Source organism: Xyrauchen texanus, chromosome 21 (assembly GCF_025860055.1).
Source record: "Xyrauchen texanus isolate HMW12.3.18 chromosome 21, RBS_HiC_50CHRs, whole genome shotgun sequence".
Taxonomy (NCBI): domain Eukaryota; kingdom Metazoa; phylum Chordata; class Actinopteri; order Cypriniformes; family Catostomidae; genus Xyrauchen; species Xyrauchen texanus.
In genome coordinates, this window is record NC_068296.1 from 30,379,109 (window position 1) to 30,405,528 (window position 26,420).

General features: G+C 38.0%; 1 protein-coding gene across 1 annotated transcript in view; it reads right to left on the reverse strand.

The window, feature by feature from the left end:
* Positions 1-10,305: 10,305 nt before the first annotated feature.
* Positions 10,306-26,420, reverse strand: part of LOC127661651 (tyrosine-protein kinase CSK) — a 45,117-nt gene continuing 29,002 nt past the window's right edge. The window contains exons 6-13 of the mRNA XM_052152464.1: positions 23,478-23,571; positions 21,466-21,531; positions 21,181-21,280; positions 19,468-19,558; positions 19,238-19,311; positions 18,960-19,155; positions 14,359-14,445; positions 10,306-13,717 (exon numbers count right to left, since the gene is read on the reverse strand). Of these exons, the coding sequence (XP_052008424.1) occupies positions 13,535-13,717; positions 14,359-14,445; positions 18,960-19,155; positions 19,238-19,311; positions 19,468-19,558; positions 21,181-21,280; positions 21,466-21,531; positions 23,478-23,571 (891 nt within the window). The 3' untranslated portion in view covers positions 10,306-13,534. The remainder of the gene's footprint in view (positions 13,718-14,358; positions 14,446-18,959; positions 19,156-19,237; positions 19,312-19,467; positions 19,559-21,180; positions 21,281-21,465; positions 21,532-23,477; positions 23,572-26,420) is intronic.

A 26,420-nucleotide genomic window follows, 5' to 3' on the forward strand; every position in this document is an offset into this window, starting at 1 on the left:
TATGGGACCAAGTGGATCACAGGAGGATGTTTCTCATAATCTGTCAAATGGTACTATACCTCTCCTGAGCATCGGGCAGATTAAAGATAGACTCCATAAAATCAGTGCATGGAAGGTAGTTGGTCTTAGGTGTTAAGACTTTTCAGGAAGAACTGGCACCTGTGTTATGTTATGTTTTTAATACTTGTATTCAACATAACATTTTTCCAAGCCAATGGAAAGAAGCTTTTGTCAAAACTGTTCCGAAAAAAACAAAGCCCAGTTTTCCAACAGACTATCATCAAATTTCATTAGTCAGCTGTGTAGGTAAAATGTATGAAGAGATCCTAAGTGATCCCCTTCTAGAGGAAACCGTTTTGAAGATTGTCCCATCCCATCACTGCTTTGATTCAGATCCTACAATGCTGGCACAAAGCACTCAATAACAACCCCAATATGGACATTCACGCTGTTTTTGTTGATTTCTCCCATGCACACAATAAAACAATGTAAATTGCTTCATACACTGGCTGACATTTATGTCAAATGCCCTCTTTGGCTCATTGTGAGGAGCCATCTGAGTGAAAGAGAGCAAAGGGTGCAGTGGAGTTCCTGTGTGTCCAATCCCTGTGCAATTCAAGCTGGTGGGGGGGCTGTTGTCCCCACTGCTCTTTGTCATCTGTGTAAACAGTCTGGACTCACGTCTGCCTCCTGTTATCCCTGTAAAATATGCTGACGATCTTACATTCACGGAGCTCCTGATGGGGTCCTTGCCTGCTCTGACACAGAAGGCCTTGGATTCAGTGGTTGAATGGGGACAGGAGTTTTCACTGGCAGTGAGTGGAAATAAGTAAATATGGTAATTAGTGCCAGGAGAAAGGATAATATCCCCTCTCCTCCGTTTTCTACAATTTCTGGACAAAACATCAGTAGAGTCTCCACATTTAATCCCATGGTGTTCAGATATCATCTGATTTGTTATGGAATGCCCATAAAGGCATGGCCAATGATCCATTACCTCAGTTTTGCCAAAAGAGCTGGTCTCCCATACAATGTTCTAAAACAAGTATATCTAAAGGTAATGTTACACATAACATGAAAAGTGTATTTACTGTATGTTGGTAGTCATATTAGAAATGTCTACCTAGTCTAATGTGTGAGCTTTTGTAAAATCTCATCCATGGGCCATATCTTTTTAACTCACAACATATCAAGAAACAAATTAATTAAATCAAACTAGTAAAACATAGAATTAGTAACATATCAGACATTACTTTGGAGTGCATATTTCTAATAATTTGTATATCCCCCGAATAACACCACACACATACAGTAATCTATGCCCAGGTTTTGGGAGTAACAGAATACATGTAACAGGATTATGTATTTAAAATACAAAATATAAGAAACTGAATTCCACTACAGTTGCAATTAAATCGTTGGTAATTAGAATACAGTTACATTCAAAAAGTATTTTGATTACTGAAGAGATTACTTTGCATTTATTGTCATTTGTTTAATTTTATATGTAGTCCTTTCAGATGGAAAACATTTCTACACATAAATAATGTGATCCAAAGTGATCTTGTTTTAGAAACAACACTGCATAAGTTTTAGTTTTTTCAGAGAATGTATTTTTAACATGTGTATTTTGTCTTACTGTACTGGCAGAGTTTTTATAGTCAAACCAAGTGAAAAAAAAAAAAAAAATCTACCAGTGCTGAAGAAGTAATCCGAAGTATTTAGAATACGTTACTGACCTTGAATAATCTAACGGAATATGCTACAAATTACATTTGACATCATGCATTCTGTAATCTGTAGTGGAATACATTCACTATTCACTATATAAAGATCTCTGAATGAAAACTACAATATCAAAGCATCAGTCCAACACCAGTCCAGAAACTGACCAAGCCAAAGATGGCAAAAACGGCACCTCTGACCAGAACGAGATCAGCACGAGACAAGAAAGTGTGGAGCAGATTTATGACCACTAGTATGAGGTATATCATGATATGATGCGTTTGTTCAGTCAGGAAATGAGCGGTTGTGCTTTAGCACCGATTGAGAACACGAGAGAAGTAACCCTCCCAACAAAAGTAACCCTCCCAACCCATGCCTAATACTTTTGATCCTAGGCACTACTAAACTGAAGAAATATTTAAACAAAGACTGCATTAAGAATTATATTACTGTATATTCACAAATAAATAATTAAATGGATTTTAAAATGCCAAAACTTCACTTGATGCTACTTTAGGGTGTGTCAGCGTACTGCTGTTGTGAGGAGAGAAAAGAGCAGGAAAATAGCCACAGTCCAGAATTTAAGTTCCTGCTGTAGTGACAGTTTCACAGTTTCACTAATCCACGATCCAGAAGATGCTGGAACAACGAGAGCAACCAATGGCATTGTTGAACAGGCTGAGGTGTGGACTGCCTTACACCAGGGGTGCTGCAGGATTTAATCTGAGGGTATGCACAGAAATCTGCGTAATAACCTTATATCTGACTTACAGCATGCTTCCCTGGGAGATGTTTTTGTGTGTGTGCTTAAAACAAAACCAAAGCGTTAAATTCAGTGACTTTATCATTTATTTATTTTCTCGAGTATGAGTAGCATTCATTTAATTATTGGCTAAAGCATTTCTTCCAGGAAGTCAAGTCAAGTCAATTTTATTTGTATAGCGCCTTTCACAACACACATCGTTTCAAAGCAGCTTTACAGAATATCAGCATTAACAGACGATAAAACTGTAATGTCTATAATGTTGATTAATCATCATTGTGTAATTTAGATAAAATACGATTTTTAATAGTGTTTAAAAATAATTAAATGATAATTGTATTAATAACCCCAGTGAGCAAGCTGAAAGCGACTGTGGCAAGGAACACAAAACTCCATAAGATGTAGATTAATGGAGAAAAATAACCTTGAGAGAAACCAGACTCACTGTGGGGGCCAGTTCCCCTCTGGCTAACATTATGAGTGTAATGTAACCATTCAGACAGACAAGTTTTTGCACTAAAAAAGCTAAATGCCCCACAATGAATAGAGCAGAATGCAGGTGGCTCGAGACGCGTTTTTATCAGTTATAAATTCTTTTTAACTTGATAGCGTCTATAAATGCAGCACTCCCATGAGAGATGCTAAAAACACAGTGAAAATGTATGCAGTTGTCAAAAGACATCCATCTAGTGAATGTTTACAAGGAAAACGATTGAAAAACTTTTAGAGTGGATGCAAAAACACATTCAGTTTGAACAGCCCCTTGTTCACATGACAAAGCACTAGCTGACGTTTCTCAAAGTTACCTCTCAAAAATGTTTCAGTTGACTGTAGGTACATTTCCACTGTATCCAGCGCTGTTTGTTCTCTGTATACGTAAATATCCTTATACTGTTTTACTGTGTGAGAACCCACTCCAAATGATTCAGTGAAAGCGCGCTCTGAACGAATTGTACTGAATCACAAATTTATTATTTTCCAAGCCTGTTTGGCCAATTCACTGAAAAGAACCGACTCAAAATAACTATTCATTCACAAATTGCTCATTGCTAGCTATTTTAAACAACCAACAGAAATACAGGACACATTTCATGATTGATGATAAATATTCAGAGAGAAAATATTTCTTAGGTCAACCATTGCACTCATGGTACGCACAGTGCATACGGCCGTAGAGCTGCAGGTGCCACTGCCTCACACGGTTATAGCATATGCCTTTTCAAGTATAAAGTTGTCATCTGGGCGATGTACCTCAATGCCAGTTGTGACCCAAGAAAAAATTCCCTCCAATTCTAAAGCTATCGCAAAACATATATAGTGAGGATTTGGTGACAGCTAACTTCCACATTTGGCCCAAAGGTTTTTGCTATCTAGGCACCATCCCAACCATTCCCGATTAAAGTTCCATCCTACATTCTTTCAGGATAAATTAGTTTCACTTGAAAGAACATCATATTACAGAAATTAAAGGGGTTGTGATTAATGTATTAGCTGTAACATAAACACCTTTTACTGAAAACAATTCACAGTGTAAAAAAAAAAAGAAAGTTAGTGCATTGTTCAAGGACACATTGTTCCCTTGCCAGAATGCTTATAATGTTTCCATTGACAATAACAATCAATATTGTGAATTTGACAAAGCTTTGTCCATTGATGTATGTTCTCCTACAGGTTGAAAGAAATATGGCATTGAATACTCTGCCTTAATCCAAATACAACACCATTATCACTTCAGTAGAATTATGGCCTTGACATCCATATGAAATATTACTGTACACTTTGACTCAAGGTGACCGGCCATAGCACTGGCTTGGTGAATGTGTTTTTGTCAAGAGGAAACAAAGCTGTTAGTATTCAATTAATTATTAAATATTGGTGTTAATGTAAATGTTAACACTAAAAGTCAAAAGCAAGGCTACACAAAAACACTACTCTAGGCATGTTTGGCAAGCCCATTTGTGAGATCACATAAGTCGTGTCGTCAGGGTTGCCCGGCGTGGCTTGAGGTAAAACTTACATAACCGACCCACTCTCAGCAGCATGCCGGGGTCATACACATGAACAATATAAACTCACTTGGGCTGCCTAGAAAAAAAACTACAGAAAAAAAATAAGGAAGGGGTTGGACAGCAATATCTGAGAAAAAAACAGAACAAGGCATTTCATTATTGGATGCATCTTAAGATGTGTAAGATATACTTTGTGTTTTTTTTTTTTTGTGTGTGTGTGTGTATGTGTGTGTGTGTGATGTTAGTCTAAATAAGCATCCAGATAATAATACCCCTGGGGTGCTACATGAGAGCTGTTGCCAGATTTTCACAATCTGTCTAATCCTGCTGTGAGGAGGAACGTTAGAATTTATCAAATGCTGGAAACGCAATGATTGTTAGCTTACATATTCTGTGAAGGAACACTGAAATACATTTTCAGTAAAGTCTAGAACCAATTCCAAGTATTTGAGGTGGTATTTCCATCCCAAACTAGAAGAAACAACACATGGGACAACTTTGACATTTAATTGAAGGAATTATGCAAAAAGTTTCAAACACAAGTATTCTACATTGTTGTCACATGACCTCATCTTGTGCGTTTAATTCAGTGAGTACCAACAAGTTTACTTGCAATGAAAAAAAAAATAAAAAATTACATTTAGAATGTGTGGCAGCGGGGGCGTGGTCGAGCGTTTGTCCAGAGAGAAATCGTTAAGGGTACACACCTGAGAGCTATAATATCTAACACTGTTTCTGATTGTAGTAAGCACTGGGGAGAGTGATAAAAGGAGGGACCATGCCAGAGACAGGGGGAGAGAGCTAGACACGCACCCAGAGACTGTGTTGTTTCATGTTCCACTGAAAAGAGGTGGGAAAAAAAGCTTTTTGAGTTACCTCAGTCCCACTCCGTCCTTCCATAAGACACAAACTTTGTTGCACTGGTGCCGAAACCCAGGAGTTTGGAGGAAGTACACGTTGGCATGGAGTCCTCGCCATTGGCGGAAGTCACTCAGTCCTTCAGTCCCTCAGTCCCTCACCAGCATGCATCATTTGCAATATTAGGCCCTGCTTGACCGGAGTAACCGGAGCTTACTGCACCAGGAGAAAGTCCTGGCCATGACCCCGGACACAGCAGCCCCCATGCCTCCTGTCCCCCTCATGAAAATGGGGGGCAGAAGATGATCCTGAAACATTCCTGGACTTGTTCGAGAGTATGGAAGAGATCTGGATGTGGCCGTGAGAACAGTGGGTGGCAAGACTCTCAGTCCCTCACCAGCATGCATCATTTGCAATATCAGGCCCTGCTTGACCGGAGCTGACACTGTTGTCCAGCTTGCAGTGCAATATCTACCAGTGGCGAATCTCCTGGTGTATGACGATCAGACGAGCTGGTTGGCTGCAGCCCTGAACAGAACCGCAACACTTTTGCTCGATGAAACTTGATGTGTGTGGTTGCCCATATGCCTTCACTCAACAGCTCTGTGATACCTGCCAAAAATGCCTTCTGGCTGAGGACCGTGATGCAGAGGAAGTCGTCAATCCAGCTTATCTGTCATCTGCCTAAAGGAACAGCAGAGTGGGTCTAGTGCCACAACCCGGCGTAGCTGGAGGAGGCCATCCAATTGGCTCCAGGCCAGGACTAGGACCATATGTCGGCGTACTAGAGGGCGGAAGAGCCCTCCCACTCTCTCTCCCCTCACCCTCTATTTCTCTCTCTCCTCTCACTCTCTCTCTCTCACTCTGCCCCTTTTCTCCATCTTACCACAGTTCCCCAGAAACCGGCTCCCCGTTCGCTGGGTTTTTGCCGCTGTTGCCCTCTATATCTCTTCGCTCTCCCCCTCAGGTGGCTGAACCAGCTGTCGCAGGTGCAGACTTAACGCCTGGGCCAGCCTGCTGGAGTTGCGGGGAACCTGGGCATTTTTGGGACCAATGTCCCATGATGGAGCTGGGAACATTGGTCCAGGGCCCTGAAACATCATGGGCTGCCCCTGATCGAGCTGGAGCATACAGAATAGTGTCAAGGGGAGTACACATCAATCCAAGTACTGGAAATGTTATTCCAGATGACTCATTATAATCTGATGGCAGGTCACTAAGGGCAGGAAAAGACACTGAATCGACTAATGGCCAATTTCTATTGACCGTGTATTTGTAGGGATGTTCGCAGGTAGAATGTCAGCTAGTGAATCCACCGGCCACCCCAAGAGTGCCAATGTGCCCTCTTCTGTTAATTAAGGTCCCCTTCAAAAGAATTAGCATGGATCTCGTCGGGCCATTAGAGTGGATAGCACACGGACATTGCTTTGTATTGGTTCTGGTGGACTATGCAATGTGATATCTGGAAGCAGTGGCTCTGCTCAAAATCTCAGCATGTAGTGTTGTGGAGGCACTCTTCAGAATAATCTCCTAAGTGGGGATTCTGAAAGAAATCCTCACTGATCAGGGCACTACGTTCATGTAACATACACTATGCAAACTATACGAATTGTTGGGTATTAGACCGCTTTGTACCAGTTTTTACCACCCACAGACAGACAGGTTGGTGGAACAGTTTAATAAAACCCTGAAAAATGTGAAAACAGGTTTCCATTATGAATTGTGGAAGACTTCTGCATTCAGGAAAAAGCTGGACACTGCACATTTTGTCAACTGTAGTGGCTCATCTGGGTAATTTCATGCTGACATGAACGTATATGCAAAGTATACATATTTTTGCCTTTAGAAATAATATGAGTAGTATAGTAGTATGCTATTGCAATCACACCCACTATGTTCTGCTGTGTTCAGAGGTGTCATTAACAAACCATCTGGATTTAAACCAGCATTCACATCTCATTCATGTCTCACCCCACAGATGAAACAGAGTGAGATACATTAAGCAGAAATTCTAAGAAATTAAAACCCAAAACAGATGTCAGTCACTCAATGATAGTTGACACATTACTGCTGTATATGCAGGTGAACATCAAGATCTCTGCTTATAAACGAGATCATGCTCACTTAATGAAGATTTTCATTATGACAACAAGACAGCAAGCAGTAAGACACTACAGAAGTCAACTGCTGAGTTTAGATTTCAATAAATTGAATAGCCTTAATTTACTTCAATTCATAAATCAAATGTTCATGCAACCTAATTAGATTTGTTTGTTTTTTTAAAACCGCACATGATAATACAGGATATCCTTTTAATTTACATGTATGCATATTACAGTATATATTAGGGATGTAAAAAAATATTGTATCGTATTCAGGGCTTGACTGGGAAGAGAAATCGGATTTTACACAGCAACTGGCCCAAAAGTTGTTGAGCAGCACCGTTTTGTGGTCCGTTCTGCATAACACGGCGGCTCATTTTAGCTTATCACGGCCCATTCGGCCCGTTTCACAGCTGACCCTCTGGCCCGCTCGGTTCTCCCGATGGCCGGTCTGCCCCAGATTGGCCCCAAAGTGCATCGGTCCACCGGGAAAATGTATTGTATCGTATGATACGACGCTCACTATACAATACCATATGTATCGTACGATAGATAAACAAACACATTATAGCATGGCTGCCTCTGCCATTATTGCCAGTTTTACCAAGGCAATACTTCTTTTAGTTTTAATATTGGCAATTCTAATTTTCTCTGTTATTACGCTTTATTAACCTACATTTTTAGCTCTGGTGGTTCAAAATAGAATACACACATGTGATCCAGTCCTGACTTTACCTTTTGCATTGTGATTGGTCAAAATCAATTGGTTATCCTGCAGCTTAATTTATTGTGCTTCTTCAGAGCAGCTGTATTTCCCGCCCGGAGAAGATGAAAAGCATGAGGCACGAATGTGATAGTATAAAATAGCTATTTGTAATACATATTTGTGGCAGGGTGGAGGGCGGGGATTCCGGACACCTGGTCTCTAATCAGGCTGATTAGCCCGAGAGGGATAAGGGCCGACTGGAGACTGCAGTGCGACAGAGAGAGAATTACAGGCAGCTTTTTTGGGTTTTTGTCTTTTGGTTCAGTTCTTCATTAAACTATTGTTTATATTGTCAAGCCGATTCTCGCCTCCTCCTTTCTCTTATACCTTTACACTGGTGCCGAAACCCGGGAAGGAGGAGGGTTGCGTCGTAGTGGAGTTCTCGCCACAACCATCCACCCCAAAGGAGCAGCAGTGGCCATCCGCCAGAGGAGCCCGGCCGCATGGAAGCAGAGGAACGGCCACTGAATGCAAAGGAAGGAGGGACTCCCAACCAATCGTTTGGCGGGGGAGACCCCTACCGTCCACCAAAAATGTTCTGGGGGCGTTCTGTCAGCCAGGGCCCGGAGGACTGCCTCCGATCCGCCCGGGGAGGCGTGGCTGTCGTCCATTAGAGGGTAGAGGAGTTAAATTTTATTTTTAACATTATTCTAAAAGACTAACATTTAATCGTACATGTGAATAGTATGGCTGAGTGTAGTAGCCAACATACTCACATTTAACTTGATAACCAGCGAAAATGTGTCAGGAGTAATAAAACAAAATGTGGATTGTCATATTTATCGATATGTAAATTGCTTGTATGTTTAATTTGCTTGCTAGCTTGGCAAATGTTGGCTGTTGATTAACTTTTGAGCTTTTTTCTATGAAGGAGTGGATAATGCTAGCTAACTAAGTTTTTGTGAGCCATTTCCAAAGCTACCATGAAGCGTGCATGTGTAGCTCAAAAGAGCAGTTTATTTCTTCTAAAGGTTTGTCAAGGGATGTGGAAGGCTAAAAGCTGATATCAAGAAACAATTTTAAGTGACTTGAGGTGGGCAATATACTGATATATGGACAGAAATGTGTCAACCACTATACATATTTGTGTATCCTTGCTATCGCGGTGATTCAATATGCCACTATCATTAGTTGATTGTGCATTATTTTTCATTTAAATGTGCTTAATATAAAAATACTTTTCTCGACTTAAATCACTGGGGAAGTGAAGATGCTTAAAATGAAAACTGACTGAAATGTAAAAATGAAAGCAGACATTGATAGTATTTTATTCAGCAATATTTAAAATTGTTTTGTAAATATTGAAACAAATAGCTTGTTAACTAATTATTAAAAACAATGTTTTATTTAAGTCCTTTCATTGGAAATAGTGGATATGGAACTTCTACCATTACCCTGGACATTTCTTTAAATCAAAAAGGAACTTGATTCTTTCAGAAGCTTAATAAAAGCATTGTTTATCACGATATATGGTTAACCAAAAGTGTTAAGAATTTCACAGTACAATATTTGCTTATATCACCCACCCCTAAAAGGGACAATTACAAACATCAATCTTAATGAGTGCAGTAAGATATCAGGTCCAAATGAATATGTGGTGTTTTTGTAAACAGACAGAAGAAACAAGTGGAGACAGCTGGTATATCATCACCCATCAGTGAGAGTTTGAACAGGTTAGTAAATTGTTTAGTAAGTTAGATGAAGTAAATGTCCAAAACAAGTAAGTTAAGTGAAGATTAGAATCATTAATCCTAGTGAGTGAACATGTTAGGTCCATGATTGTAACTATATATGAGTAATAAGTGTTTTTGTAAACAGACATGAGCAGCAAAGGAGACAGCTGGTGTTTTCATATTTTAAATGTCAGAACTGGTGGAAAAATTTTAAATGTATTTGGCTTAGCTGTATGTAAACTTCTGACTTCAACTGTATATATATATATATATATATATATATATATATATATATATATATATATATATATATATATAACATATTTAATTAGTTGTATTAAGAATTCTTAAAAGATTTTTGCTCTTTTTTTGTATTATTGATGTTGTTTTACTGTAATTAGTTGTTTTGTGTTAAGTCACCAAAAGGGTGTTTAGTGTTCCCTTTGGTGAAGTTGGATCCTGATCAATTTCTCTTGCTCATGTGAATGTGCATAGCTGAAGTGCAGTTTTATCTGCATTTCTTTGGGGAATAAATTGTTTAATGACTGACCTTTGAGACAATAAAATTAGGTAGAAACACTAATATTAAAGTAAATTTGAAACATGGGCTATTAGTTGTTGAATCTTATTGTTGACTTACCTTTTTAAGTAAATAAAGTTGAATGAACTGATACATTTGTGTTAATCTAACAAAGGCTTTCTAGTTATGCGGACATACAATGACCATAAGTTGAATGTACTTAAAAATCCAAAACATAATTTTTCCCCAGTGTACTACAGGTTTTTTATCCCAGTGTGGATGAGAATCATTAATGTTGTAAAATCAATGCGTTTTCAACCGTGGATGTGGCCTGAGACGACAGGGACAATTGTGTAGAACACTGAGATGAGTCAACATGAAACAACATTCATAATCCATTTTACGCCTATAATATGATGCATTTCCATGTAAAATATGATACTCCAGGTGAGACTTTATTTTATCCATCAAGAATTAGTAGGATTGTGAAAAGTGGTCTAAATGTGACATGTGGTTGTAGAGGGGGTGGGCGGTTATTAAATATATTTATATATTTTAATATATTTCAGTTGAAAAGTCGTTTTAAAAGCAGACCAAGTTATAACTTTTTTCTTCTTTAGAATAATACACTGATCATTCGTTATCAGTAAGACGTGAAACATGTTTTACAGTAAATATGGCCGAATTGAAACTTCATTTGGACTCGAAAAAGGGTGATTTCAGATGGCCAGACTGTTTGATTTATTGTGTATGTTTGTGTGTTTTAATCTCAGTGGTCTCACACACACCTCCCCCTCTTTCCAAGTAAATGGCTTTAAAAGGTACAATATGTCATTCATCAATAGTGACAAGGTCACTTCCAGACAAAAGCTCTGCCCCACCAGTGATGACTCTCTCTCCCACTCTCCGTGCTGGTCACATGGAATGATTTATTCATAATCATGGCAGATTATTAAAACAATGAATACTGAAACCACTGACACATTAACCAAAGGCTTCTCTGAGCATGCAAGACCCCACAGTCAGTCTGCAGACCCCCTACACATCAAATTCTCAGCATTCAGTCACTTCTGTCTGCACTGTCACATTTCGAATCCATGTTTCGAGTTCTTTAAATATATTTTAATATAAAACAGGTCGACGCATAAAGAGTTCTGTTGGATTGAGCCCACAAAAAAGTGTGTGTATGTGTGCGTTTGTGTTGGCAGGCACATGAGCTCAGCTGGGATGTGTGTGTGTCTCTGTGTGTTTGTGTGTTTCCCAGCTCATAGCCTCAGTACAGTCTGACACTATTGAACACAAACCCTCTTGATGCAGATGACAAATGAACAAATACAAACAGTAAAAAAGGCTGATCTTTAAAAAATAAAATAAAAAAAGAATAAAAAAGACAAACATTAAGTGTTTCAGAAGAACACAGGCACTGCTCTGTCAACACCAGCAGGCACTTTGACACAGAGCACACACACACACATAGAAAGATGCATGCAGCCAAATGCGAAGAACACGAGCACTTCAGAATAAGAGTTGGTGAAATATCAAGAACACGTCCAGGTCATTTTTCACCCCCAAATCAAAAGAAAGAAATAAGAAATTTGATTTTGTAGAGTGAAATGAAAGAAATTATTTTAGGGCGATTAAGATTTGTATTTTTTTTACATTATTTTCATGAAAATTAAGCACATCTTTTCAACAAAATTATTTCTGTAACGTATAGTAAACTGTATAGTATTTATATATCATACTAGTATTTGTTGTACTGGATTTAATTTATTCTGATAAAATATATTTTTTTTTATTACAGTAGTAAGAATCACCAAGCCCTTACAGAGGGTAGAAGGCATTTTTAATACAGCACGAATGAAAATGAGGCTGTGAGGGATAGACATACTGCCAGTTTAATGAGTTGTACTGTTGTGTACAATGGTGTTGATCATCCAGCCAAGTAAACCCTGAATATATGTCTTTCCAAAAGTTTTCCAGCGGACAAAAAAACTCAAGATGACATGGGTTGTGACAATTAGACATTACATATAACCTTAAGACAGCACAACATTGAACATTCTGTACATCTATTTCTCACAGCCTCGTTTTCATTTGCTTAAAATTAAATATGGCATCTACTTTCATTAAAGGGACAGTTCATCGAAAATGAAAATTGTCTCATTTACTGACACTCATGCCATCCCATATGTGTATGACTTTCTTCTGCTGAACACAAATGAAGGTTTTAAAATAATATCTCTGTAGGTCCACAAAGTAAATGGTGCCCAGAACTTTGAAGGTTCCAAAAGCACATAAAGGCAGCATAAAAGTAATCCATATGACTCCAGTGGTTTAATCCATCAGAATTTTCAGAAGCGATATGATGTGGGTGAGAAACAGATCAATATCAATACCTTTTTTTCAATCAATCTCCACTTTCACATTCTTCTTTTGCTTTTTGTGATTCACAATCTTCGTGCATACCACCACCTACTCTTTGTTTGTGTTCAACAAAAGACAAAGTCATACACATCTGGGATGATTTGAGGGTGAGTACATGATGAGAGAATTTTCATTTTTGGTTGAACTATCCCTTTAAGGTCTATTGAGAATAACTAGATTCACAAATCTCAAGGTATCTGGGGGGAAATGTGCACAATTACCATTACATTTATGTCACAATGTGACAATGTTAATGGTCCTAAAATAGGCTTTATTTTCTTTATGAAAAATATGATTTCTTTTGATTTCAAGATCAAATACAACCTGGACATGTTTTCGAGAGATTCACTTATGTTTAATTGTAGAAAACTGAAAAGAAACGTAAAGAAAAACAGTGGAGGAAAAGACCAGCCTTCCTCAGTGATCCCATGAGCAGATACGAGATAAGAATGAGAAAAGTGAAGCAAATAATAATGTAGAGAGAGAGGCATATCATCTAGTAGCTTTAAACACATACTCGCACAAACTCAAGAGGTGTGCTCCTACTCTCGCATTAATATTCATGAGAGTTCGTAAACAGTCCACGTCCAAACAGACAAAAAAGTATGCGGCGCCACAGTAAAAGGTTTCAGTTTGTGACGGAGGAGCTTCTGTCTCAGCCTAATCTTTGTCCCCGGGCCTCCGTCGACCCTCACAGGTACAGCTCTTTCGTTCTGATGTGCTGCAGTTTCTCGCGCAGCATTCGGAACGAGGGCCGCCCTGCTGGGTCCAGTGTCCAACACTGCTTCATGAGGTCATAGACCGCGGCCGAACATCCGTCAGGCGCATCCATCTTATAGCCCTTCTCCACACGTGGTACCACCTCCTTCAGTGGCTGCAAACACACAGAACATGAATGAAGCAGACAAACATCCACAATGATAAGCTCTCAGTGCTCTCTGGTGGACAAACAGAGATCAATACTAAATATGTAGAAATGCTCAGTTTAAACAACTGCAAATCACTAGAAAACAAGTCCGTCCTTAAAATGGCAGAATTTAACAACAATCCAGGCATCTTCGCTCAAAGTGGTTTCACATGTTTACTCTTGTCACTCAAAATCAGTTTCCCCAAACAACTAACACATAAAATCTGCAATATTTAATCTGTGTGGGAAGTTTTATGCTCAAACATCACTGGGTGAATACAAAACAAGGGCTCCGTTTCAAACTAGTGAACTTCCTAGCTAGGCATCATAGATTCTTAATAGAAAATCGTATTTTTAAAGTATCTTTGTTTTGTAGTTCACTTAAGGATCGAAACATCCTTAAAACAGGATAAATGTACCTTTTAAATAAAACCGCATTAGCAATTAGCTTGTTTTCAGAGAATCTAAGTGAACAGGTAAACACAAGTGAAAAAACAAATCTGCAAATTGTACAAGACAAAATAGGCAAGTATGTATACAGTACAGTAGGGCAGCTGCCTGGGATACCACATACAATGACTGCTTGGACAAAACAATACAATTCTTACAATTCTGGGGTAGGGCACCCGACCAAAGGAGTAAATCTCCCATAGAAGAATTCCGTAACTCCACACGTCTGATTTAGTGGAAAACCTCTGCAAAGAAAAAAGAAATACTATTAATAACATGAACAGTTGAATTAAAAAGAGAATCTTATTCCTCTGAAAATAAGCAGCTATTCACACCATGAGTGTTATGACAAAGCGGCACGAATAACCAATGAAAATCGAAATTTTGAGAAACAAAAATATTCAATCTGAAGAACAATCCACAAACAAAAGTGAATCGCACTCTGGTCATTCATATTTTAACCCTTTAAGATCTGAAGGTGTTTTAAAGATTTCATGTTTCGGTGGCATGCCCAAAATTAAAGGTCTATAACTAAATAATTTTAAAGACAACTTTATATAAATTATGAGACTCTCAACCTAAGAATCTGCTGGAAAAAAAAAACATGAGCCAAAAATTTACTTTTCTTATTTTTTATTTGACATTATATATCTCAGGGTGAAAATAAGATTGCTCCGAAAAACTGCTTTTGCTTTGTTCCCAATCATGTCACCTGTAACAGAGTAAAATTTTGTGATTACAAAAATAATTAATCCTAGTGTCCAAAAACATACTCATGCGTCGAAAAGCCTCTTCAAACAAATAATTACACATGCAAAAACAACAATATCTAAAGATAGGCTCTCTCTCCAAAGCATGCAGGCATGAATAATGAGATCTTAATCAGTTCCATTCTGTGTCATTTCAGCCATCATTAAATCTGTGTCATGTACTTGGCACCATCTCCTGGTGCCCATATGTAATTAGAGTGAACAATCCTCTGTCCATATTTGGATGATTTTCACCTCTGGTAGCAGCGATTTGAACGCTAATGTGATTGGTTTAGCATACTGTGATGCTAGAAAATTTACCACACAATGAATTCATTTGATCCAGGAAAGATAACATGTTTTTAGCCAGATAGCACATTATGTGCTGTGTGTGGATTATCTAATGACCTATGCATCCGATAACATTGTGTGTGGGCTGGTTTTTAAAGACAATCGCCTCCTCTAAGTAATGGTATGTGATATTTTATGTTCTGTTTATTTTTCTTTAAGTTTTAAGCAAAAACGCGGCATATAAGCAACACCTGTTTACATGTAACATACACTGGCGGCCAAACGTTTGGAATAATGTACAGATTTGACTGTTTTGGAAGGAAATGTTTATTTTTATTAACCAAAGTGGCATTCAACTGATCACAAAGTATAGTCAGGACATTACTGATGTAAAAATCACTATTTGAAAAAAACACAACTTTTGTTTTTATTATTAACAATGTTTATTGATTCCAGAGAACCCCTGTGAGGAATTTTCCATCGGATTACTCAGTGATTCTATACAAATTATGTGAGACAGAATTACACAGCAAAAGATAATTTATAAAACAAACTCAAGCCAATAGAAGGAATAAACAAAAAGAGCTTGTAGATTCATTCATAAAACTGTCCTGAAGGTGTGTTACACAACAAAATAAGCTCCAGCTGCTAGGTGGAACAAGCACAAAACAAAGCGTACAGATACTTCAAACAGTCAAGCAAATGTTCAGTGAGCCGGACCACTTAGCTGCAACATGAGTGCAAACCAATAACTTAATCACTCCAATGTCTTTGCAAGAAATACTCTGCAAAACAAACTCCAGCCACCAGGCGGAACCAGCACAGAAAAAGTGCTCAGTTTCCTCAAAGAGTCAAGTGAATATTCAGTGAGCCATTCCACTCAGCTGCAAAGTGAGTACCACAAGATGACTTACTCAATCCATTGACTTTATGAAGGACATTGCTTGCTGTGGGCATGTGAATGTTTATTGCCATCCTTAGAATCTATTCTCAATTTGGCCGGGAATATCATTGCAAAAGTGACCTTCCATTGATGTAAATGTTTCTTGCATTCCTTGAATCAATCAGGTTTCTCTCTTGTCGAATTTGCAAAGTCTGTGAAAAAGAAAATGCTGTCTATGAAAGCTTTTCCAAGAAAGCCTTCTGATCTCAGAAATTTGGCCAGAATTGATCGGGGCCTGCCTTCCGCATCGCTGAGCAGGAACCCTGTGAGCACGCTCGATTTCTAGCTAATGGCCTGCTATGTCGAGCAGATTCGGAAGGAGCCCATCTAGGAATTTCACCTGTCCTTCTTCGCCCTCAGGAATTTTTACAAAACAGATGTTATTCTGCTGGCTACAGTTCTCTATGTCCTTCAACTTCTCCCAGACATGCTCCAAATCCACCTTGGTTGCTAGTGGATTAGCAGATTATTCCCTCTCCGATGACTCCAGATAATCAATCTGTTTCTCGACATCCCCCACTCTTGTAACCACCTCATAGAACTTTGCCTCCATGGCACGTGATTGATCGACGTATCGCAGCAAGATCGTACAAGTCAGCAACAACCTTTGTTTGCATTGCCGACGTTCACCATCTCTTGCTGCATTTCCCACACATCTCCCACTAAATCGACTACCTGGCTCACGACCTGCTCAAGGGCATCAACTTTTAATGTCTTCAGAACCTGAGGATTTTAAATTCCTGGACATATTGTACTCCTAGAACAGTTATGGAACAGAGTGTATCGAATCTCACCGGATATCATTAAAAGTGTTAAAACTAGCAAAGTGGGAAGAGCTCGCCGTTCACACCTGATGCCACGGTGCCACATGACTGTCCGAAGAAATTCATTTTTGATCAGATCTAGACAGGTCCCATTTCCAGCAGCCATCACTCCAACATTTTATCATTGAGTAATCATGCTAAATTGCAAATTTGTTACTAGAAAATCACTTGCCATTATATCAAGCACAGCTGAAAGCTATTTGTATTGTTAAATTAAGCTTAACATTGTCATTGTCATTAACATTGAGTTGCCACGGTATGAAATAGACTGGCATGCCTTAAGGTCAATATTAGGTCAAAAATTGCAAAAAAGAAACATCTTTCTCTAGAAACTCATCAGTCAATCATTGTTTTGAGGAATGAAGGCTATACAATGCTTGAAATTTTCCAAAAAAACTGAAGATTTATAAAGGTGTACACTATAGTCTTCAAAGACAAAGTATATTACATCAGTCTCTAGTGTGAGAAATAGATGCCTCACATGTCCTCAGCTGACAGCTTCATTGAATTCTACCCGCTCAACACCAGTTTCATGTACAACAGTAAAGAGAAGACTCAGGGGTGAAGGCCTTATGGGAAGAATTGCAAAGAAAAAGCCACTTTTGCAACAGAAAAACAAAAAGAAAAGGTTTGAGTGGGAAAAGAAACACAGACATTGGACAACAGATAACTGGAAAAAGAGTGTTATGGATCTTAAACCCATTGAGCTTTTGTGGGATCAGCTAGAATGTAAGGTGCGTGAGAAGTGCCCGACAAGACACACACAACTTTTGGCCGCCAGTGTATATATATATATAAACATGACTATTACTTGCTATATTTTTGTCTGTGAGACAAACATTAGGCTGGTTGTAGTCTACTCTTTGAAAGCTTTCCAACAACATATGACACATGGCTATTTGATCAATTTGATGTTTTTACCAATTAGAATATGTACATTGTAAATTATTATTCAATTATCAAAACTGAAAATATCTGATTTGTCTTCAAATATCAAAGCACTTGTTTAGTTTAGTCATAATGCCTACATGCTGTCACGTTCACTGTTGTCTTTTGTTTTGTGCTGTCATTTTGAAGTTTAGTTTAGTTCCTGTTTTGGTTTTTGTAGTTTCTTTTATTCTGTCATGTTCACTGTTGTCTTTTGTTTTGTGCTGTCATTTTGAAGTTTAGTTTAGTTCCTGTTTCCTGTTTGGTCTTTTGTAGTCCTCTGTAGTTTCTTTTTATGATTGGTGTTCCCCTGATTGCTTCTCCTTCCCTGATTGTTCCCCCCAGGTGTCCCTCATTCCCTTGTTTGTTCCTCTTGTATTTAAACCCTGGTTCTTTGTTCAGTCCTTGTCGATCGTTGTTTGATGTATGTTGTAAGTTGAATGTTATCATTGCATGTTCGCTGCTCTTGTTCCTCTGGTTATCTGTGTTCGTTCAGGTCTCCCTGCCCTTCGTGGATGTTTTCCCCAACCTGTGTAGCCCCTTTATGTTTTCCCGTATTTAGTTCTTTTTCCCATCGTGGACTTTTCATTTGTTCCTGAATTTGTCTATTTCTTTATCTGTCTCATGATTGTCAAATAAAGCCTCTTTTGGATCCGCACTTCCCGTCTGACTCTTCCTCACATCGTTACACATGCATTGTAAAGGCAGGCCCATCCGAGCTGAAATCATCATTACAATTTCACAGACATTTTGACAAAGAACAATAATGGAACAATAAAAACAGCATCTAAACCTCCAAAAAACTCACATCATATTAGTTTTTACTTGGTATCAATGAGGATAAATAAACAGCACTTTTTGCATGATGAATCTTCAGACAGTTTCATTAAACATTCATAGTATGATAAATTATCAAACAGTTTCAGTGAAGCCGTTTGTGCAAGCTGTCGAAGCTTGTTTCATTCTAACAACATAGCCGTTGAGTTGATTTGGAGATTTTATTTGTTTATTATACGTCACATTACCTTCTCTCGCAGAGCCTCGGGCGAGGTCCATTTGACGGGAAGTTTGGCCGTGTCCTGAGTGGAAGAGGCCTCCTTGGTCAGACCGAAGTCGCTAACTTTGGCAATGTTATCATCCGACACCAGGACATTACGAGCCGCCAAATCTCTGTGTACGAAGTTATTGACCTCCAAATACTCCATGGCTTCACATACATCACTGACAGAGAGACATATTATCAGTCCTAATGATCTATTCTGAAAACATATTGAGCTGATGTGTTAAACTTGACATTACTCACAGCGAGAATTTAAGGAGACACTCTCCCCCAAGTACAGTTCGTCCCCGTGAGCGCAGGTAATCCACCAGGCTGCCCTGTTACAAATTAAATACTTAAATTAGCACAGAAATGAGTGTTAAATCGTCAATTAGACCGAAAGCAACCATACCCTTTGTAAACAAGCTAAAATCCTACACAGCATTCATGATGAAATGTAAACACACCAGCGCTCGGACAGAACTGACACTGACCTTTGCCATATATTCTGTGACGATGAACAAACTGCCTCTTTCTTCCACAATCACCCCCAATAACTGCACCAGGTTAGGGTGTCGGAGCTGACTGCAACCACACAGACACACATATTTCCCATAGTAGTTTTAAAATGTATTAACTGACATATACATGTATCAAACAAGTTGAGTTACAAAGACATGTAGCTTAATATGTAGCTTAGTAACCATTTCAAGCGATTCCATTAGTCAGTGAGTTGTTCAAACGAGTGAGACTATTAACTCAGCGTGATTATGAGACAAACAAACTGTTCAGATTGATTTGCAAGCTAGTTTAAATTTGAAGTACCCTGGACTACCATCTAAATACAATGTCACTTGAATAATGTGATCATTCAGTAGTATGGCATTTCTCAAAATACCACAATACTATCCAATACTACATGGTACTATGCTAATACATAGCGCTTTAGAGCTGCTAATGACCCATTCATGCGGTAATTGCTGTGGTAAAAAGCCTACTCTGGTTGGATACCTACTGTGTCACAGTACTTTTGGTTAAGTAATGAATCAGAGGTAACTTATTCACTTGCTTAATGAAGTTAAAGATTAATGAAACATGCATACATGTATACAACAAAAATGTGCATTTTAGGTAGATTAACAAAGCATGTGTACATTATTGTATACCTGTGAACTGCAGTATGATAATTTGGTGTTGTGTTTAAATGAGAGTTGAATGAAAACAAAAAATGTGGGGCTAATTTATACATATTAGGCTTTTAATTTAGTTTTTAGTTGAGAACATGCTTTTCGTTTGCTAAATTCTGAAAAAGTGAACTGACATTTTTATTCTGCTAAGGTGTTCTTTGGGGATATTTCTTGTTTGTGCATATCCTTTTAAAATATTGCTAGTCAAAGAGCCTTGATGATTGGTTCAAATTAGGGCTGTCGATTTAACAGGTTAATTCAGTGCGATTCATTTTACAAAAAATAACACGTTAAAAAAATTAGAGAGAATTGCTGAGAAATGCAAGCTTGTAGTACCACCTGTTCACTCCAGAGGGCAGTAATTGAAATTTCAGCTGTATGAGCAACGTGCAGTTTATACAGTGAAGAAAACAACATTCAGCAGACACACACATGCATTATGTTCTTGCGTTCAAAACACTTGGAGCACAAATCTGAACTAAGTGATCTCAAGATGTGTTTAATGATTGAGTATTAAAATATATTTAACTAGAAACAGTGAACTAAACATTTTATGTTTATGACACAACGCACCCGAGATGCAACACAAGCATGTCTGACACCGGTGTAAATTGACGGACTCTTAAACAAGCCTTCAAAATAAATCTCGAACTTATTGACAAATTCACTTGTGAAATGGATTGCTGTGAACTGTGTGCCAATGATTTGACTTATGATCAATAATATGGTAGTAAACAATACATTCTATTCTAAAGCTGCTTTTTGTATTGTCTTATCAATGATGAACTCTTCTGCTACAGGAATGTAATGCACTTTAATTATCAGAATATTTTTTATTATATATATATATAATAAAAAAATATTCAGATAATTACAATTACAACCTCAACAAATTAAATGTAAAAACAAAGCAGCACGAAATAAAAATGCAGGCTTTGTTTACCTAGGGTGCTTTAGCTTGTTTGAGAGAAAAAAAGTTTCATTGTATAAATAAGGCTTTAGAGAGTGGCAGAAACTCACGTCATGACTGAAGCTTCAGCAAGAAATGCCTGAGCAGTAGCATCATGTTTGATACACTTGACTGCCACCTTTGTACCACGGTAATCTCCAACCTTCACATCTGAAATGCACATAGAGATCCAAACAAACACACACAGCAGTTAAAACCACAACCGAAAACTTTGTATATTCACATTAGAGATGTGCTGATAATGCAATAATATTTTAGAATGATCATATATTTTTTTAAAGCATAATGCTAATATCAAGCATTTTTGGTGTCACATTCACGTGACCTTTACACACCTCCGAATTCTCCTTTGCCGATGCTCTGTAGAAGTTTCAGGTCTTTCCTAGTAAGAGCCCAACCGCCTGCAAAACACAAACTTATTAAACACTGTCACGTGAAGATAAAATCCTGCTGACTGCTGGATTCTCCCCCCACGAATGTTTTCAGAATATCCTGTTAAATAGGATCGTAGCAGTTCAGAGCACAACATCAGTTTCCATCTTTAGATTTCTTTTTGGTTGACGTTCGTCTTGCACAACACAACCCTTACAAAAATCAGTTACCCTTTTGAATATATTTATTCTATACTGCATGTGTTGTTGTTTTTTTATATGCTCTTATGTTTGATTATTTCATGCTGTGCATGTAATACTGTATTCTTTATAGTACTGTTGTTGGAGTGATGTATATGCAATGTTTTGTGAGTGTGACGAGACCAAAGACAAATTTTCAGCCATGGGTGAACAATAAAGTAAACTTGCAGCAAATTTGCCACTCAATATTTTCACATGAAAAAGGAGTTTTGCTGCAGAAGTTTGCAGCTCTTCACCGGTAGTGGTGAACATTTGGCAAATCTTTGGCAACAATGGACAATTTGCTGCAAGTTTGCTGCAAAGCTCATTTGCATGTGAAAAGTATCAGTGGCAAATTTGCGGCAAGTTTGCCAGGAACTCTCTATTTACGTAAGGGAAATTGACTTATGGCTAGGGCTGTCGATTTAACGTGTTAATTCAGTGCGATTAATTTTACAAAAAAATAACGCGTTAAAAAATTTACACAATTAATTCCTTGCCCACGGACCATAATAAGGAAGATTCCTGAGAAATGCAAGCTTGTAGTACCTCCCGTTTACTCCAGAGGGCAGTAAGTGAAACTTCAGCTGTATGAGCAACACACAGTTTATACAGTGAAGAAAACACTTCAGTAGGCAGAACAACAAAAACATGCGTTACGTTCTTGCGTTCAAAACACTTGAAGGAGCGCAAATGTGAACTAAGGGATCTCAAGATGTGTTTTTAAGATTAAGTATTAAACTATATTTAACTTAACACAGTGACCTAAACATTTTATGTTTATGACGCAACACACCCGAGACGTCTGACGCAGGTGTAAATTTGATGGGCCCTTAAACAAGCCCTCATAATAAATCTCCAACTGATTGACAAATTCACTTGTGAAATGGATTGCTGTGAACTGTGTGCCAATGATTGACTTATGATCAATAATATGGTAGTAAACAATACATTGTATTCTAAAGCCGCTTTTTGTATTGTCTTATCAATGATTAACTCTTCTGCCACAGGAATGTAATGCATTGTAATTATATATAAATTATAAATTAAATTATATATATATAATTTTTAAATATTGAAAGATAACTATGTATAATTATATATTGATAGAAATATGTATAATCGTTGTATATTGAATTATTGTTATATGAGGGGCTTTCTCAGCAAATATTTGTATACGTGATTAATCATGATTAATTAATCGGGACGACATCAGGACAGCCCTACTTATGGCACAAAAGACAATTATCAAACATCAACTATCTTAGACTATCAAAATTGATAATTCAGTATGTTTATATGCACAGTTATAATCAAGTAAATGAGGTTTTTGCATTGTGAGCTACAGTCTTTATCTATCTGTCCAAGTATACACAACACTATGCGTAATCAAATACTTGAAGCAAGTCAGATGAAGTTGTATTAAATGTGCTGAGGAAAATTGAGGTCCAATGAACATGTCTACATGCCAGATGATGCTGAACTACAATCGCATTAACTAGGTCTGTTAGTTTGACTTGGAAAAAAAGTGAGCATTTACATGACAATTTAAAAAGACAAATTATTGTTATACTGACAGCAATCAAACTTTTAAAGTGCATGTAAACGCACTGATTGTTAAAACATTCAGTTTCCCCAAAGCCTCTGTAGAGGGCATATAAGATGAAGTTTGCTCTACTGAAGAAACAAGCTCTTGAAGTGAAGAGAGTTTATATAAACACACAGATGTCACTCACTCCTGGAGAACTCGTCCTGTGCTGCCACTGTCCCCTCCATCAGCTTGGGTTTGATGAGTCGTGTACACAGACCATCAGCGTCTTTGGTGTAGTGCTGAAAACAGATTTCTCCTCATGTCATTATCGTTTGAATCATTTTAAACGATAACACATGCAATTATCATCTAATATGAGCTGTGAGTATCATCAGAGACATTTTTTATATCTTGCACTTCAGGACATGATAATGATTGCAACATTTGTCACAAACTTGTATTTTTTTAGGGGTTTGTTAAAGCAAAAGTGTAACTTTTTTATGTATATAAAAAAAAAACAGAGTAAACTACATGTAAGCTATTTGTAGGTTGACTTCCTGAAAAGTGTAAACATTGTGACTCTGTGGCGCTTTCATAACACTGGTTTGTTTGTTTGAGCAGATCAACATGTCAATTTCGGACTCAACCAATGGTGTGATTTGACTTAAGAATGGAAAGGGGAGTGTTCGGGAAACCTGTTTGAAAAAGCTAACATACTGTTGTTCTACAGACTTTGCTTAGGGTTTTTCCAAAATCCCTAAACCAAGACCAAAATGATCAATTGTAACTCCTAGAGCTATCAAGCTACATTCACCCAACTTGGCACAGACTTTAAGATTGTTCTGACTCACGATGCTATTTTCTATCTGATAGGAATAACACTTTTCACACAGCAGACAATCAACCATTTGAAATTATCCTGTAGATGTACATTGACAAAAACTTCAAATGAGCTAATGGTATACTTGTCAATTGACCCTTTGCTAAGCCCCAATTTAACACACGTGCGTGCACACACACACACACACACACACACACACACACACACACACACACACACACACACACACACACACACACACACACACGTTGTGTTTCCATGTTTTATGGGGACTTTCCATAGACATAATGGTTTTTATACTGTACAAACTTTATATTCTATCCCCTAAACCTAACCCTACCCCTAAACCTAACCCTCACAGAAAACTTTCTGCATTTTTACATTTTCAAAAAACATAATTTAGTATGATTTATAAGCTGTTTTCCTCATGGGGACCGACAAAATGTCCCCACAAGGTCAAAAATTTCGGGTTTTACTATCCTTATGGGGACATTTGGTCCCCACAAAGTGATAAATACACGCTCACACACACACACACACACACACACACACACACACACACACACACACACACACACACACACACACACACACACACAGCCAACATTTGGAATAATGTCCAGATTTTGCTGTTTCAGAAGGAAATTGGTACTTTAATTCACCAAAGTGGCATTCAACTGATCACAAACAGTCAAGACATTACTGATGTAAAAAACAGCACCGTCACTATTTGAAAAAAGTAATTTTTGATCAAATCTAGACAGGTCCCATTTCCAGCAGCCATAACTCAAACACCTTATCCTTGAGTAATCATGCTAAATTGCTAATTTGGAACTAGAAAATCACTGCCATTATATAAATACAGTTGAAAGCTATTTGGTTATTTAAATTAAGCTTAACATTGTCTTTGTGTTTGTTTTTGAGTTGCCACATTATGCAATAGACTGGCATGTCTTAAGGTCAATATTGTGTCAAACATGGCACAAAAGAAAAAACAGCTTTCTCTAGAAACTCGTCAGTCAAAGATTTCATACAAAGATGTACACAACAGTCTTCAAAGACAATGAACAAATGGCTCTAATAAGGACAGAAAGAGATGTGAAAGGCCAGATGTATAAATAAACAAGAGGATAAGTACATCAGAGTCTCTAGTGTGATAAATAGATGCCTCACATGTCCTCAGCTGACAGCGTCATTGAATTCTACCCGCTCAACACCAGTTTCATGTGCAACAGTAAAGAGAAGACTCAGGGGTGAAGGACTTACGGGAAGAATTGCAAAGAAAAAGCCACTTTTGAAACAGAAAAACAAAAAGAAAAAGGTTAAAGTGGGCAAAGAAACCCAGACATTGGACAACAGATAATTGGAAAAGAGTGTTATGGATCTTAACCCCATTGAGCTTTTGTGGGATTAGCTAGACACACACAACTTTTGGCCGCCAGTGTATATATAAATATATTACAAACGCACAGAATATTTAAATCAATCTCGAGAAGAGCATGCAATGGATTAAACTGTCAGCCCTCATTTCCAAATGAACAAGTATAACATCAGCAAACACCTATTTTCTCCAAGGTAAATTTCAAGCTAATTACTTAACATGAATTTATGTATTGATTCAGGTCTTAGTAAATGTGATCTGTCTGTCTGTCTGTCTGTCTATCCGTCCGTCTGTCCGTCCATCCATCCATCCATCCATCCTTCCTAAAACTTTTAGACAAAGGCTTAGTCGAGACAACATCAAAGTTTATCTTGACAAACTTAACCTATCTAGTTACTTTTACAATTCTGTTTGGCAGTGGAGCAGAAATTACACTTCACCTCGACTCTTATAAACACAGGTGCCACTAGTGGGCAGTAAATGACTTTTCACTTTTATGAGCCACCTCAGAACACACACACACACACACACACACACACACAAACAGTGTGTGACATTGATTTTTCAGCAGCTTTTTTTGACAAGCCTTAAAGAAAACAAGGAAAAGGAAAGAATGAGAAACACAAGATAATGTGAGGAATTCTGTTATGCATACAAACAAGCGTGTGACCTAAAAACATCACACACACGAACGCACACACCCACAGACAACCTTACACACACACATACCCACAGACAACCTTACACACACACATACCCACAGACAACCTTACACACACACATACCCACAGACAACCTTACACACACACACACATACCCACAGACAACCTTACACACACACACACATACCCACAGACAACCTTACACACACACACACACACATAACCACAGACAACCTTACACACACACACACACACACACACATG